At 37.4% G+C, this 17,918-nt stretch overlaps 1 protein-coding gene across 1 annotated transcript in view; it reads right to left on the reverse strand.

The window, feature by feature from the left end:
* The window catches only part of HFM1 (HFM1, ATP-dependent DNA helicase homolog (S. cerevisiae)), a 180,285-nt gene extending 162,998 nt beyond the window's left edge, over positions 1-17,287 (reverse strand). Inside the window, 3 exon segments of the mRNA XM_006898967.1 lie at positions 9,040-9,352; positions 11,266-11,378; positions 17,220-17,287. Coding sequence (XP_006899029.1) covers positions 9,040-9,352; positions 11,266-11,378; positions 17,220-17,287 — 494 coding nt within the window.
* Positions 17,288-17,918: the final 631 nt, after the last annotated feature.

The raw sequence follows: 17,918 nt of genomic DNA on the forward strand, positions 1-17,918 counted from the left end.
CTTTGAGCTGTGATGCTGGAGAAGAGTGTTGAATATACCATGGACTGCTAGAACAAACAGGTTTGTCCTGGAGAAGGTGTAGCCAGAATGCTCCTTGTAGTCAAGGATTCTGAAGCTTCGTCTGACATACTTTGGGCATGTTGCAAGGAGGGACTGGTCCTTGGAGAGGGACATCATGTTTGGTAGTGTGCAGGGGCAGCGAAGGAGAGGAAGACCTTCGATGAGATGGGATTGATTCTGTGACTGGAGTGGTAGGAATAAGTGTGTTTGAGATGGCTAGGTTGGCACAGGATAGAACGGCGTTTAGAGCTCTTGTATCTTGTACATAGGGTCTCTATGAGTCGCAAGTGACTTGATGGCACATAACAACAACAATATACATCAACCTCCTGTCACTTTATTTAGTAATACTTTATTGTGATTTTAGTAAAGGGTAAAATAACAAGTTAGGATTTCTTTTTCCTATACACATTGCTCAATGAAATTAACATTTTTGTACATTTAAATTTTCCACATTGCGTTGGCATTCTCATTGTGTTCTGGTTATTCCATGTGTAGTATTAAAGTTTCGCAGCCCCCTTCTCATTTTTCATATATATTAACTTTTTAGACTCAAGTTGTTGTTATATGCCATTGAGAAATTGACTATACCTGACCACCCAGCAGGTTTTTAGACTGGAAATTGCACAAGAGGAGACTGCCCATCTTTCTCCAACAGGACAACGAGTGGATTAGAACTGCATACTTTTAGATTAACAGTGCAACTTCTTAACCTCAAGCCCACCAGATCTCCTTTTTAAGACTCATTTCAGTGTTGTTTTCTTATGAATTTGTGTGTGTGTGTGGTTTTGAGTTGTTATTATGTGCTGTCTAGTTGCTTGTGACTCAGTGATCCTATGTACAAGAGTCCTAAATGCTGCTCTATCCTGTGCCAAACCCATCATTTCTGACACACTCATTCCCACCACCCTAATCACAGAATTGATCCATCTCATCGAGGGTCTTCCTTTCCTGCACCATCCCTCCAATCTCCCAAACATAATGTCCCTCTCCAAGGACTAGTCCCTCCTTGCAACATGCTCAAAGTATGTCAGATGAAGCTAAGGAATATTCTTTCTGTGTCACTCTGCTTTTATGGAACTCTCAAGGCTTAGTTGTTGTGCACTACAGAGTCGTAACTGACCTGCAGTTGACCCTCCAGTGAATTTTCAGAGGCAGTTAATCGCACAGGAAGAGACTGAGCATCCTTCTTCAACAGAGCAGATGGTGGCCTCAAACTGTGCATTCGGGATTGCAGCGCAGCTTCTTGCCACTAGGCCACCAGCAATCCTAGAATTGCATTAGGCAAATCTTCTGTGAAGGACCTTTCCTGAGTATTGAGAAGCAACGTTGTCAGTCTAGAGACTAAGGTGTGCCTAATTCAGGCCATGGTCCTCCTAATTACTTGCTATGCATCAGAGAGTTGGACAATGACTAAGGATGACAGAAGAATTGATGCCTTTGAGTTGTGGTGCTGGAGAAAAGTCCTGAACATACCACGGACTGCCAAGAAAACAAATAAGTCTCTCCTGGAGAGAGTGAAAACAAGTTTCTCCTTGGAGGCTAGGATTCTGAAGATCTGTCTCACATACTTTGGGCATGTGGCCAAGAGGGACCTATCCTTGGAGAAGGACATCATGCTCAAAGGGTGGATGGACAGCACAGGAGAGGAAGACCCTGGATAAGATGGATTGATACAGTGACTAGGGCGATCAGGGTAGATGTGCTGGAGTCAATGAGACTGGCTCCAGACAAGACAGGCTTCAGAGCTGTTGTACATACAGTCACTACGAGTCACAGGTGACTTGATGGCACATAACAACAAAAATGGCTTAGTGGTAAGGAGTTGGACTACCAACCCAAATGTGTGTCATTCAAGGCCACAAGATGTTCTGCTGGCAAAATATGGGCAATCTTCTCCCATAATATTTACTGCCTTTGAAAATGTGCTTTAGGGGGGAAAATATGCTTGAGGATCAACTATGAGTTGGCTCCAACTTGATGACACTTAACAACTGCTTTTTGAAGGTAATTTGATGGGATAGTTTGGTTCAAGGTTTAAATTCATCTCACAGCAACAGTCCTAGGGTTTCTTCTAGTCTCAGGTGGATTAATCTAGAACTTTTTCAGAATTTCATTTTGTTCTGTATTTTTATTACAATGTAACCAGGATCATCTATTTCACCACAGTCAGATTAGTAATAGTAACAAGAATAAGCTAGTTTTTCTGGCCTCAGAAAGCAGAGATCAAGCTTAAGCAGACTATAATTCATGTACATTTGTTTCTTCTCTGCAACTTTTATTATCTTCCTAATCTTCTTCATTGCTCCTGAAGAGCAGAGATAAGCAGTTACATCTTAGATGACTGCTTTGTAGGCTTTGTAGATCCTAGATGCTAAATCTAGAATCTACACTAGAAACACTTGCCACAAAAGGTGAAACACTATAACCTTCAATGTGAATTGCACCTCAATGTTAACAAAAATTCTTACCTCTAGGCCTATAGGTAACATTATGATAAACACAAAAAAGATTGAAACTGTCAACAATGTCATCTTACTTGGATCCACAGTCAACACCCTTGGTATCAAGTCAGGAAATCAGGAGACATTACACTGGGAGTCTGTAGTCAAGGACCTCTCCAACTATTGAGAAGAAATGATGTTAGTTTGGGAACTAAGGTGTACTTAACTCAGACTTTGTTCTTTTCAATCACTTGCTATGCACCTGACAGTTGGACAATGACTAGGAATGACAGAACAACTGATGCCTTTTAACTGTGGTGTTGGAGAATACTGAATATCCCATGGACTGCCAAAAGAACAAAACAGCTATGCCTTGGAAAAAGTGCAGCCATAGTGTTCCTTGGAGGCAAAGATGATAAATCTTCATCTCACGTACTTTGGACATGTTGCTAGGAGAGGCTATTCCTTGGAAAAGCCATCATTCTTGGAAAGTTGAGGGACTGCAAAAGAGACAAAGACCCTCAACCAGGTGTATTGACACAGTGAATTCAGTATTGACAATGATAGGTTCAAATGTGTTAGACTGTGATGATAGCACAGGAAAGCACAGGGTTCAGATCTGCTGGTCATCAGGTTATTATGAGTCATACTCTACAGCACCTAACAAGAATAAACAATTTCTTTATGGTAAGTTTTCCCATACATGAAGTTGGGATGTCTATTTTTTTGTAGTTATTTTATTCTATTGAAGTTATTAGATGTTGTTGCGTCAACTATCAGTCATGAACAAGAAAGCAAAACCTTGCCCTAACCTGAGCCATTATCACAATCTCCCTCATGCTCAAGGCTCTTTTTGCAATCACTGCTTCAATCTGTCTCACTGAGGGTCTTCCTCTCTTTTGCTAATCATTTACCTTCCCCAGCATGATGTCTTTTACCAAGGACTAGTCCCTCCTGACAATATGCCCAAAGTATATAGATGAGATTTTCACCATCTTGGCCTCTAAGCAGCATTCTAGCTGCACTTCTTTCAAGACTGGTTTGTTCTTTTGGCAATTCACAATATATTCAACTTTTCACTAACATCACAATTCAAAGTATCGATTTTTCATTGGTTTTCCTTATTTACTGTCTATTTACTGTTTCCTCTTGTGGTAGTGTTTCATCATTTTCTTTGTATAATTCTTTTATGTCCCTGGTTAGGCTAATGCCTAAGTATTTTATAGCTTGAGGGTCAATTTTAAATAGTATTTTTTTTTCTGATTTCTTCTTCAGAGTATATTTCTATAAAGAAATCCAATTGATCTCCTGTGTTAATGTTATACACAGTTGTTTTATTAATTATAGTAGGTTAGTGTTTTTTGGTTTGGGGTGTATATGTGTATATGTCCCAGAAAACCTGACTGTGTTCAGGCAAAATCTATACTCAGACCAAGAAGCTGTGTTTGAACAGAACAAGTGATTCAAAATCAAGAAAGGGGTATGTCATGGATGTAACCGTTCTCCATTCCTTTTCAATCTATATGCTGAAGAGATAATTTCAGAAGCTGGACTTAATGAAGAAGAGTGTGGCATCAATATTGGAGAAAGATCCTTATATGGATGACACAACAACCTTGCTTGTAGAAAGTGAGAAGGACTTGAAGTGTTTGCTGCAGAAGATCAAGGAATACAGCCTTCAAGAAAACAAAAATCCTTGTGGACACAAAGATGGTAAAATTCCATCGCACATACCTTGAACATGTCATTAAGAGAGAACAGTCCAGGGAGCTCTGGTGTCCTAGTGGCAAGAAGCTGCACTGCAATCCCGAAGGTGCCAAGTTCAAATCCTCCAGATACTTTGGAGAAGGATAGGCAGACTCCTCCTGTGCCAGTCAGATCCAATCAGCACACAACAAGAAAAAAAAAACCAACACAAAAGCAAGCAACAACCACCAAAAGAGAGAGAGAAGACCAAGCCTTGGAGAAGGATATCATGCTTGGAAAGGTGGAGGTCAGTGTAAGAGAGGCCCCTCGACAGGATGAACTGATACAGTGACTATAGCAATGGAATCAAATGTGTTGGACATGGTAAGCTTGGTTCAGGATAGGGCAAGGTTCAGAGTTGTTGTTCACAGGGTTGCTATGTGTTCTTTTCAATTTGATGGAACATAATAACAATTTGTGTGTATTACTCTTCAGACTATGTAACTCTTTGTTACTCTATGCAAAGGGTAATGACATCTACAAACAAAGATAATTTTATTTTTTCCTTATTAATTTGGGTATCTTCTTTTTCTTACCTTATTACTTTGGTAATAATAATACTCATTACAATGATTTCCAGTAAAATACTGAACAAAACCCCAAATGAAATCAAACCAAACTCATTACCAGAGTCAATTATGACTCATAGGCCATAAAAGAACTGCCTTAGAGATTCCAAGATTATAAATCTTTACAGATGTCAATTGTTATCTCTTTCCCCATTGAGAAGCAGGATGTGCCTGAACCGCTAACAGTCAACTGCTTTACATATATGCCACCAGGGCTCTAGAAATATTAAATATGAATGTTGATATAGATACTTTCTGATTCTCAAAACAAAAGCTATCAATTCTGGCTGCTAATTTTACATGTTGTTAGGTGCTATTAAGTCAATTTCAATTCACAGAGTCCCTATATGTACAATAGGTCCGAAGCACCATCCACACAATCTCCACTGTTCTTAAGCTCATTGTGGAAGTTACTGTGTCCATTCATCTCAAGTGTCCTCTTCTCTTTTAACCTTCCACATTTTCAAGCATCATGTCCTTTCCCAAGGACTAGCCTCTCTTTATAACACTTAGGACATGTGAGACCCTTAGCCCCTCAAGACTCACTAGACAGTAATTCTTCCAAGACAGATTTGTTTGTTCTCTAGGCAATCCAGAATATATGCAAACTCTTCACCAATAACACAATTCAAAGGCACTATTTTTTTTCCTTTGGACTTCCTTAGTCATTGGACAACTTTCACAAGTATATAAAGTAACTGAAAATATCATGGTTTATGTCAGGTGCATGTTAGTGTTTACATTGACGTCTAGGGCTCTTTTAAAGAAGCCCTTGATGGTAAATTTGCCCAATACGTCTTTTAATTTCTTCATTCTAAAGAAATGGATATTGATTTTTGAGGCAAGTAAAATTAAATCCATTAACTTCAATCTTCTCCATTTATCATAATGTTGCATACTGGTCAAGTTCTAAGAATTTGTTTTCTTGGTGTAGTGATGCAATTCATATTGAAGGTTGTAGCTTGTATTTTTTCCTCCCCGCCCCCCCCCCCAGTAAGTGCTTAAAGTATTCTTCACATGCAGTAAGCAAGGTAGAATGCATTGTTGGTATTTTTCCAATCCTGATGCCACATTATTCTTCACATAGCCAGCTTCTCTTATTATTACATACTAAATAAGTATGGTGAAAGGATACAATACAGAACAATACCTTTTCTGATTTTAAAACAGGCAGTTCCTCATGCTCTGAGTTACCACTTCTTGTTTTTTGCAGAGCTTCCACATAAGCACAATTAAATTTTCTGGAAGTCTCCTTCTTCCCAATGTTACCTATAACTTAATTATGTTCCACATAGCCAAATGCCTTTGCACAGTCAATAAAACACACATAAGCATCTCTCTGGTATTGTCTGCTTTCAATCAAAATCCATCTGACATAAGCATGGATATTCCTCATTCAATAGCTTCTTCTGAATCCAGCATGAATTTCTGGCACCTATTTGTTAATGTACTACTCCAGCTATATTCTAAAATATTCTTAAAGATATTACTTCCATGTGATATTAACTATACTGTTCACCAATCTCCACAATCTATTAAATCACCATCTTCTGGAATGGGTACAAATATTGGTTTATTTTTGCCATTAGCTGACCATGTAGCTGCCTTCCAGATTTCTTGAAATAGACAAGTAACTTATCCAGGGATGATGTATTTTGCTGAAGCTCTTTAGCTGATACTCCATCAATTACCCTAGTCTCATATTTTGCCAATGACTTCACTGTAGTCTGTATATCTTCCTTCATTACCAGTATTTCTTGATCTTATGCTACTTCCAGAGGAGCTCCAGTGGCCTAGTGGCAAGAAGCTGTGCCACAATCCCAAAGGCACGCAGTTCGAGTTCACCAGCTGCTCCATGTGAGAAGGATGGGCAATCTCCTGCTTCTGAAAACCTGCTGGAGGGTCAGCTGTGGGTCAGTTATGACTTTGTGGTACATAACAACAACAAACAATGCTACTTCCAGAAATGGTTTTATCTCAGCCCATTCTTTTTGTTACAGTGCCATCCTCAGACAACACGACACACGAGAGCAGCACCCCATCTCCTGTGCCATATTCACACATCTTTACATAAGAGCAGTACTCCATCTCTCCTGGGCCATCCTCACACTCCTTCACACACTACAGCAGCACCCTGTCTCTTTTGTGCCATACCCACTCACCTTCACACAATAGCAGCACCCCGTCCTCTCCTGGGCTATCCTTACCCTCCCTTACATACTACAGCAGCACCCTGACCTCTCCTGGACAATATTCACACTGTGTATTCCCTTTGATTAGCAGTATAACAGGTTCCAGACTACACCAAATTCCTAATTTATGAGGTTTTATATATAAGCTTGCAATTCCTTATTTGCATCTCAACTTTGCCCTATTCTAAACCATCCTCATAGTCTGAGTCCACTGTTAAAGCCACTATGTCAAACCATCTCACTGAGAGTCTTCTTCTCTTTCACTGACCATCTCTTTGCCCCAACATGATGTATTTTTCCAAGGAGCAACATCTCCTGATAGCATGCCCAAAGTAAGTGAGAAGACGTTTCATCAGCTTTGCATAGGCTGTACTTCTACCAAGAGAGTAACCATATACCTGATAAAAAGAATTACTATGTTGTTCTTGTTAAGTGCCACCAGGTTGAGTACAACTCATAGCAACCCTCTGAACAACAGATCTGAACCCTGTCATGTGCCATCCTCATAACCTCTGATACACTTGAACCTATTGCTGCAGTCACTGTCAATTCATCTCATTGGGGGTCTTTCTCTCTTTTGCTGACCATCCACTTTTCCAAGCATGATCCCCTTTTCCAAGGAAGAGCCTCTCCTTGTAATATGTCCAAAGCATGAGAGTTGAAACTTCCCTATCCTCGACTTTAAGGAGCACTTGAGCTCACTCTTTCCAAGACATAGCTGTTTGTTCTTTTGATTGTCCATGGGGTATCCTATACTCTTTTTCAACATCACAACTCATAGGATTCAATTCTTCTTCAGTCATCCTTAGTCACTGTCCAGCTCTTGGCCTGAATCAGATGCATCTTAGTCAATCTGCACAGCACAGATTGTTGTTGAGTCTTCCTCTCATCCTGATACCAATTTCTCTTCATATAGTTCCACTTCAAAAATTATTTGATCAGCATACAGACTGAATAGGCATGGACAAAGAATACAACCTTGACATACACCCCTCCTGACTGTAAACCATGGAGGGTTTCTTTGCTTCAGACAACAGTTTCTTAGTCTAGGTACAGGTTTCATATGTGTTTTGATTCCTGTTCTTCTCAATTAGCCATTGTTTTTTATGATCCACAGTCAAGTGCCTTTGTACAGTCAATAAAATACAGGTAGACAGTCTTCTAGTATTCTCTGCTTTCAGCCAAAGTCTATCAGATACCTGGTGCCATAGCCTCTTGTAAACTGCACTTGAACTCTTGGCACTTCCCTGTCAGTATACTGTTTTATTCATTTTTGGATTATTTTCAGCAATATTTTGCTTGCATGTGATATAATAATATTGTTCGATAATTTACACATTCTGTTGGATCAGTTTTCTTGGAATCTCTTCCAGTCAGCCTGCCATAGTATCATAATGTATTTAATAAGATTTTACTGGCCACCTGTTAAAAAATGACCAGTCCTGCCTCCTACTCTGTCATAGTCCAGAAGCTCTGGTGCAACTTGTTACTATGAATGGCCTTGCCATCCATATTAGTGAAATCCAACAGCACAGTATTATGCAAGCCATCGTAGTACAGCTGACAGACAAGTCTCTGAATGCCGCTTAGAAACAAGGGTGGTAACACTTGGTCTCAAATACCTTAGGCATGTTATCAGGAAGGGCCAGTCCCTGGAGAAATACATCATACTTGCCAATGAAAATAAAGAAATGGATTGATATAAAAGCTGCAGCAATGTACTGAAACACAGCATCAACAGTGAGAATGACACAGGATTGAGCAATGTTTTGTTCTACTGCATTGAGGGTCATTACGAGTTGGAAATCAATAGCACCTAACAATAAAAACAATAAAATAGTTCATCGAATATTTGAGTTATTTACTAAATTTTAAACTCCTTGAGCCTGTGATTAGAATCTAAGAGTGAGTAGTGTCCAGTACATAATAGAACTTGTTTTTCTCAATCAGTTTATACTACATTTTCTGGTTACAGGTAGATATTAAAATTGACTTACTAAATAGTACTTATTTTATTTAATTAATTACCTTTTTCGGAAGGCTGATGTGCTTTCTCCATTATCATCTGCAAAGTTAAATAATTTTGCATCATAAAGGATATTTTTCTCAGATATTATTTCAGTGTCAATATAACTTTTGCTTTTCTGAGAAGCAGCATAGGTCAGCTTGCCAGCAGCATGTGCTAGGCCATTGTTTCCTGACCCTCCTACATTAAGATTATCTTCTTCATACTTATTGGAGTGGAAGGCAAACTGGAAGTTTTGTTTTGGTGAAAAAGAATTTGTGTCTTCAGCCATTATCTTTAAATTTGATGTTAACTTTGTGGGTCTCTTTTCTTGGCCTATAAAAAAAGAAATACATTAATATTCTATATATTTAATCAGAACAAATTTTCAAAATGATTGTATAAAAATTCCACAAAAGGTTTTAAAAATATCAAACGTGAAACCCATAAAACTATTACTAGTACAGTAACAGGATTATCTGTAATATCATATAAGGTTTGTATACACAAGTCCTTTAATTTTTATGGAATGCAAGAGCTTAGTCATAAGGAATTGTGCTGTGATAGAAAAATACGCAGATCAATTCCACCAGCTGTTCCATGGAAGAATGGGCATGTGATTTACTGCTGCTGAAGGATCAGCTATGAGTTGGTCTAACAAGATGATACACAGCAACAACAGCACTGAATGGTACTCAGAAATTAATTTAGAATTAAATGAGAAAATACATAATGCACCTTACAAAACAGGCTTAATTCTGACCCCCAAAATTATCTAATTATTTATTTATTATACTACAAATGACAAAGTTATACAAGTACAGTTTTTTAAGTTTATAGAAATAATTTACACACAAATATGATGACCAACCATAAAATGTCCAAAACTCAAATCAGTGCCACTGAATCAGTTCAAAGTCACGGTGACCTTCTATTGAGTTTCTGAGGCTATAAATAGCATCGAGAGGAAATTTCTCATTCCCCTCCCCCTAGTGAGTCACTAGTGAATTAGAACTACTGGAGATACACCACCTTTGTAGAAACTCACTTCAGACTATGTCACCAAAATTCTCCCATATAAAATGCTATTGTACAGAAATCAATATTGCAATTTATTATATACCACTAATTCATTTGTCTTCAATTTAGAACTTTAAAAAATTGTTTCTATCATGAAGATAGAACATGAATAGTTTTTATGGACATTATAAGCATCTTTGGAAGATTTTAGGGGTAGACTGGAGGCAGGCATTTTTACGGCTCAAATTTGTTGTTTTAGATATGGATATAAGGTAGGTATCATTTGATGCATAGGCGTTATATATATATTTGCATGTGTTATATATGCTTTAATATGTAGCATATATGTAAGTTGTGAAGTTTAATAAAGACACATTAAATTACCATCTAATTAAAGAATGAAATTATATTACATATATTGTTTAGGTATGCTTATGACTTTTTATAAAAATGTAATCACACTGTGTATATCAAAACCAAACCACTGCCATTGACTCAGTTCTAACTCACAGCAAACCTGTATATGAAAGAGTAGTAATACACAGGGTTTTTTGGTTGTATATGATCTTAATGGAAGCTTCCCATGGTATTGCTGAGTGGGCTTGAACTACCAACCTCTGAGTTAGTCAAATGTACCTTGTTTTTAAAACTTAATATATTTCAGGAATCTGGTTTCTAATTAGATGATTCTACCATTAGTACAAGGTAAGAAAAATACTGAAGATCAAAGGCTAAAATTCCAAAAGTCAAGGAAAAACATGAAAGTCACTCACAATAATCACATCAGGGGTCGGTAAGAGCATAAGTGTGCATTATATATGTATCAAAACCTAAAAACCCTCAATGCTTTTGAATCAATTTTGACTCCTAGTGATCCTCCATCGAGTTTCTAAGGCTACAAATCTTAATAGGAGGAGACTGTCTATCTTTTTTCCCTCAGAACCACTGGAAGATTCAATTGTCAGAGATGTTCAGCCCTTTGGTTTGCAGTGCAACATATTATAGCCTATGCTACCAAAGCACAGCTCGGGCTTGGACATGCTCTATTTTGTGTTTTTGTACAGGGTAAGAAAATTCTTAAGACTTTATGGTTCTATGAGTGATATTTCAACTAAGTGAAATCTCTTTCATTTTGTTTCACTAAAATAACAGGCAGATATTCTCAGATATTATTATTTATATTGGTATGAGCTACATGGATTTGGTATCAAAACAAATGTATAATTCACCTAACAGCATATAGCTTTCTATTTCTTTCTCTAAAACTTGAGTAGCTGGAATTTCTGAAATCAATGGAGCAGGTGGAAGAAACCAATCTGATGATTCTTCATTGTCTGGAGAGCTACAGAAAATAGAGAATGTGAAAATAAACATTAATAAGGATATAGCATTAGATATTTATTAATTACTCACACTCTCAGATAACCGTCTCATTAATAAAATTGATATTATTGCTATCATTTTTTGTTTTATAACTTTGATTTATCCCTATATAGTAGCATTCTTTTTTCTCCTACATGTAAGATCAATAACTTTGCTACATGAGATACACTATCAAATGGCTCTAACTCTATCTTCTTTTCTCAAAATCAAAAGCCAGTGACAGCATTGTTACATATACTCCAATATTTGGGAGGAAAAGTAGTAAGTCCTCAAACCTTGTAAATGTTGTTCTTAGATGCCAAAAGTCAGCTCCAACTCATAGTGACCTCATGCGCACAAGAAAACACAACCCCATTGGATCCTAAGCCGTTCTCACAATCTCTGCTATGTCAATCCATCTCATTGACCCTCTATCTACTTTACCAAGTATGATGTTGTTCTCTAGGAACTGGCTCATCCTGATAACATGTCCAAAGTATGTGAGACCAAGTCTTAATTTTCCTTTCTTGGCAGTCCATGATGGTATTCAACACTTTTTGAGACATCATGATGCAAAGACATCAGTTCGTCTTCTCTTGCTATATCAATGCTGGTCAGTCAGAATCAACTCATAGCTGACCCTTCATTGGGTTTCCAAGGCTATAAAACAAACAGGAGGAGATTGTTCATCTTTCTCCCATGGAACTGCTGGGGGATTCAAACAAACAGAGAGGTGTAGCCTTTGATTCAGCAGTGCAACAGCTTTGCATCAGAGCATCCCAATTCTTCCAGTCTTCTCTACTGATCATCCAACTTTCACACACATATGAAGCAACTAAAATTACCATGGTTTCAGTAGCTTACAAATGCCCAAGGATTTCTTTCATTTCCATGTGTATTAGTAGTGCCTACTGCAGTGTTTTCTAGAATTGGGAATGTTTTGTTCTTTAGCTTGTTGGTTGTTGTTAGGTGCCTCTGAGTACAACTCACAGTGACCGTAGGAGCAACATATCTGAACCCTGTTCTTTCCTGTGCCATCCTTACAATCTGTGAAACACTTGAGTCCATTGCTGTAGTCACTGTGTCAATCCACCAGGTTGAGGATCTTCCTCTCCTTCACTCTTCCTCCACCTTTCCAAGATGTTTCTCTCCAAAGAACAGCTTCTCCTAGCAACCTGCCCAAAGTATGCAAGATCAAGCTTTACCATCTTTGCTTCCAAGGAGCACACCGGCTGTACCTTTTCCAAGACATATCTGCTTATTCTTCTGGCTCTTTATCTGGTCTTTGATCAATGTTGTTTAATGCTTCAAACAATCTTTAGATGATCTTGACATTAAGATGGGATAGATTCAAGATTGTAATTTGGTTCTCAAGAACTTATTTTCATTTCCTTCAGCCTCAATTTGAACTTACATATGAGTAATTGATGGTCTGACCCACAGTTCGCCACTGGCCTAGTTTTGACAGCCAATATTGAGCTTACAAAAGATTCCTTCTACAAATATAACCAATTTGATTCCTATGCAGCCTATCAGGTGAGGTCTATGTGTAAAATCACCATCTGTAGCTTCAAGAAAAGGTATTTGTCTTGACTAAATCATTGAAAATTCAAAATATGATTGTTCTATTTCCATTCAATTCTATCACCAAGCCCATATTTTTCAATTTCTTGGTATGTATGTGAGAGCTGGACAATGAATAAAGATGACAGTAAAAGAACTGACACCTTTGAGCTGGGTGTTGGAGAAGAGCACAGAACATCCCATGGATGGCCAAGAGAATTAATAGATATGTCTTGAAGAGAGTGCAGCCAGAGTGCTCTTTGGAGGGAAGAATGATGAGGCTTCACCTCACATATTTTGGGCATGTTGCTGGGAGAGGCTATTCCTTGAAGGACATGGTGCTGGAAATGGTGGAGGGTCAGAGAAGGAGAGGCAGACCCTCAACCAGGTGGATTGACATGGTGACTGACGAAATGGACTCTTGTGTATCAGGAAGAATGAGGTCGGTGCAAGACAGAACAGGGTTCAGATCTTTTGTTCATAGGATTCCATGCATTGTACTTGACTTGATGGCACATAACATCACCACCACTCCTGAAAACCCTATGAACAATAGAGGAATGAAGATAGTTTCTTTTGGTTGTCCATAGGATATTCAGTACTCTTCTCTAACACCACAACTCAAGGGTATCAGTAATTCTTCTGCCATCCTTATTCACTGTCTAGCTCTAAAAGGCATAGCAAGTGACTGAAAAGAGCATGGCCTGAACAAGCCATACCTTGGTCCTCAAACTTGACATCATTGTTCCTCAATAATGGGGAGAGGTCCTTGACTGCAGATTTTCCTAGTGCAATAAGTCTCCTGATCTCCAGACTGCTGGTACCAAGTGTATTGTTAGTGAATTAAAATAAGATGAGGTTGTTGACACTCTAAATCTTTTCTCCATCAATCAAAACATTAACTATCATCCAGCGGTAACAATTTTTGTTTTCTTGACATTGAGATGCAATCCATATTGAAGGTTGTAGTCTTTGATCTTCTGCAGTAAGCACTTCAAGTCCTCCTCAGTTTAAGCAAGCAAGGTTGTGTCATCTGCATAATGAAGGTGATGAGTCTTCCTCCAATCCTGATGCTATATTCTTTTTATTGGGTCCAATTTCTCAAGTAATTTGCTCAGCACACAGATTAAATAGGAATGGAGAAAGGAAGCAACTCTGATGCACACCTCAATAAATGTTTGCTGATTTAATTCCATAGCTTTTAACACATAATCAAGTTTGAGATATCCACCCTATAATTTAAAGTCCTCTACAATCTACCATCAAATTTATGTCCTACTTTATGAACCTACTCCAACAAAACTTTTCTATACACTTTACCTTAAAATACCATGACTTGACTGCATCTCCATTTATTTTCTCTTGCTATTACAATATTAACTAATTAACCACATCCTTTATGCTATAAGGATTACCACAGCTTTGAAAAACTCCACTCTCAGTAAACCTGACTTTAGCAGTCTAACCCAAAATGACTTAATGAAATCTGCAACTTCATCACATGAACATATGCTTACCAATTGTTTTGTACATATTTTTCACTTTGTATTGTTTGGACAATGATTATACGTTCCAATTTGATCAGATCAGTTCTGAATAATAACTATAGCTACAATTTGGATGCATTCTTTCACTTTCTTTTTTTTACTATATGATTTTATTATATGAAACATCCTGAAAAGTCCCTTGCTCTGTTCAGATAATAGCATTTTGGTCTAGGTTTTGCATGAGGCACAATCAAATGTTCTGGGATTTCCATTCTTCTCAGTGTTAGCCACAGTTTGTCGTGGTCCACACAGTCAAATGCCTTTGCATAGTTGATAAAATACATATAGACATCCTTCTGGTGCTTTCTGCTTTCAGCCAACATCCATCACACCTTAGCTGGTGTTCACACAACAGTTGTGCTTTTTATGTTAGTTTATAGAGAAAGCATTTCTATTAATCACCATTGTTTTTCTGAAATTTGTAAAACAGAGGTATATAGTATGTGACACATGTATTTATTTATTCCACAGTCAATGCATGGAGGTTTTAAAGATTATTAGATCTATGACAATTTTAAAAGCCAAAAAAGAATTTGACTCAAATAAAGTTGAATTCCACTTAATTATAGTATCAGAATTGAGGCGTACTACAAGATGTAAATAATAGCTACTTTGAAAAATTATACCTAGCTTGTTATGTCGGAACTGACTCATAGCTGACCCTCCAGGATGTTTTCAGAGACAGTAAATCTCACAGTAAGAGATTGCCCATCTTTCTTCTGCAGAGCAGCTGGTGGATTCAGGCTTTATATCACTGAAATGACAGTGCAATTCCTGACCACTAAGCCACAGAGGTTTCCTATACCTTAATTAAGTATTTTAAAAGTTTAGGACCTAAAATGATTTCTTTTTTTGTTGTTCTGTTTGGTTGAGCTGTTTGTTTTAATTAATCTTTGGCTAAAGATAATTTAATTTCCAATATACTTAAAAGAAATAGACTAGAATGTAACTAGATGAATGCTGCACCCAGGAAGAATGTTGTAAAAGTGTCTTACTATAAACTATTTATATTTATATAGTATTATATTTCTTTTCTTTTTAGTATTACATTTCTTAGGGTTTTTTTTCTGAGGGTTTTATGTTTATTGGTTTGTTGGTGTGTGTGTGTGTTTTAAATAATTTTAATGAACATTTACAGAGATTTTGGATTTCCATTCATTCATTGCCGCACTTCTCTCCCAGCCCAGCACTCCCCCCACCACCCCAGTTCGCTCCTCTCTTTGAAAAGTAAAAGAAACACTCCCTCCCTGATATACAATCCCCCCGCACCCCTCCCACCGCCCCAAGTACATTCCACTATGCAACCTTAATTGTGGACTCTTGTGATAACCATAATACCCTATCATACATCACTTTTATTCTCTCCCTCATCTGTTTCAGTGCAGTATACACAATTTATCCAGTTTTTCTCAGTCTTACCCCAACCCTGATGTCAGTCCCATTTTACAACAGTGGCATTATATAGTATTTGTCCTTTTGCAACTGAAATATTTCACTCAGCATAATGTCCTCCAGGCTCACCCATTTTGAATAATATTGAATGAGTTCCTTGTTTTTCAATGCCGTGTAGTATTCCGTTGTGTGAATATACCACAGCTTCTCTATCCATTCGTTTGTTGATGGGCACCTGGGTTGTTTCCAACTCCTTGCTACTGTGAACAAAGCTGCGATAAACATGGGTGTGCATATATCTGCTTGGATGTCAGTTATGGTCTCTTTGGGATATATTCCCAGTAGTGGAACTGCTGGGTCAAATAGTATCTCTATTTGCAACTTTTTGAGAAAGTGCCATACTGCCTTCCATAGTGTTTGCACCATTTTACACTCCCACCAACAATGAATAAAAGTTCCAGTTTCTCCACAACCTTGCCAGCATTTGTTGCTTGCTGTTCTGTTAAATTTTGCTATTCTGACTGCGGTGAGATGATATCTCATAGTTGTTTTGAGCATTCTTTCACTTTCAAAAGTATTTTAGTTTGGATGTTGATCTACATGTCATAATCATATATATTCATGATCTTTCAATGTATATTTATAATCTCAACTAGATTTCAAGTTTTTGAAGTAAAAGTCTGCTTCATACTTTTTTATCCCTTTCAGCACCTGATCATATTTTAACTAACATTTGAATGAATGAAAAAATAAAATGCCATAAACAATATAATTTACTCAATGCTTCATTAAAAAACACAGCAGAATAAACACACGGAAAATCTTACATTGATAACATTTCAATATGTGAAATTCTATAGAAGCCAGCATTTTATAGACTGTCTATACTTTCATTTCTTTCTCATACCTTTATTTCCATCCCTACTTTCTGGTATGCTGAATTTGTCTGTTTCAGTTGACTTTTGTTCACACTTTCCATTTTGTTTCAATAATGTGTCATAACTGTTCATCCTGAGCCACTTCTTGATTATTATATTCAATCTTTGCATAAGTCAGAAATAATTTTAACAAACTACAAATTCAAATAAATGGGAGCCACAAGGGTAAGAGTCGATCTACACTATTTTATAATTGTAACACATAGATGTTAAGCTTAAGTTAATCTCTTCACATCTGACTTTCACATTTATCAAATATATAACTAAAACATTCTGTTGATCACTCATTTACATATTCATTTATTTACAGAAAGAAAATCAAACCCACTGAAGATTCAAAAATTCTAATAACCGAAGTTATTACTCTTTAAGTACACTTACTTTTCAATTTCAGGTTTTTCAAGAAAATAATTGTCCAAAGAAAACAAACAGTCATTTGATTTCAGCATTGTTAAAGCTCTGAAAAGTACAAAAGATGGGAAAAATTGTTTATATTTATAAGGATGTACAAAGCATTTCTAGAGAACTATTGTTAATTTCCCGGAATGCCCTGTAACATATAATTACCTTCCCAGATTTATCTTCTACAACTTCTTCCAAAGCACTTTCAAATGTTCTTTATTCTCTATTCTTTCATGAATCGTCACACTTTTAGACCTCTCATACTATGTCAAAGCTTAGAATGTGTTTTCTTCCATTAATCCCCTGACAAGTTCCTACATATCCTCCAAGGTACAGGTAAAATAGGCATTTTTTTTTTCTTCTAAGGCTTCTCTGAACTTATCCTTTTTTCAGAGCAGAATTAAATCCATTTTGGGCCCTACTACTACTTTTGTTCACTCATTGTTATAAATCTTTGTTGTTGTTGTTAAGTGCTGTTAAGTGACCTGCAACTCATAGTGACCCTATGTACAACAGCCCCAAAACCTGTTCTATCCCTTGCCAATCTTATTGTCTCTGACTCACTTATCTCCATTACCCCAGTGACTGAATCAATCCATCTCATCAAGGTTCTTCCTCTGCTGTGCTGTCCCTCCACCTTCCCAAGCATGACGTCCCTCTCCAAAGACTGATCCCGCC

The sequence above is a fragment of the Elephantulus edwardii genome, unplaced genomic scaffold (genome assembly GCF_000299155.1).
Source record: "Elephantulus edwardii isolate Elephantulus edwardi_28Jun2011 unplaced genomic scaffold, EleEdw1.0 scaffold00242, whole genome shotgun sequence".
NCBI lineage: Eukaryota > Metazoa > Chordata > Mammalia > Macroscelidea > Macroscelididae > Elephantulus > Elephantulus edwardii.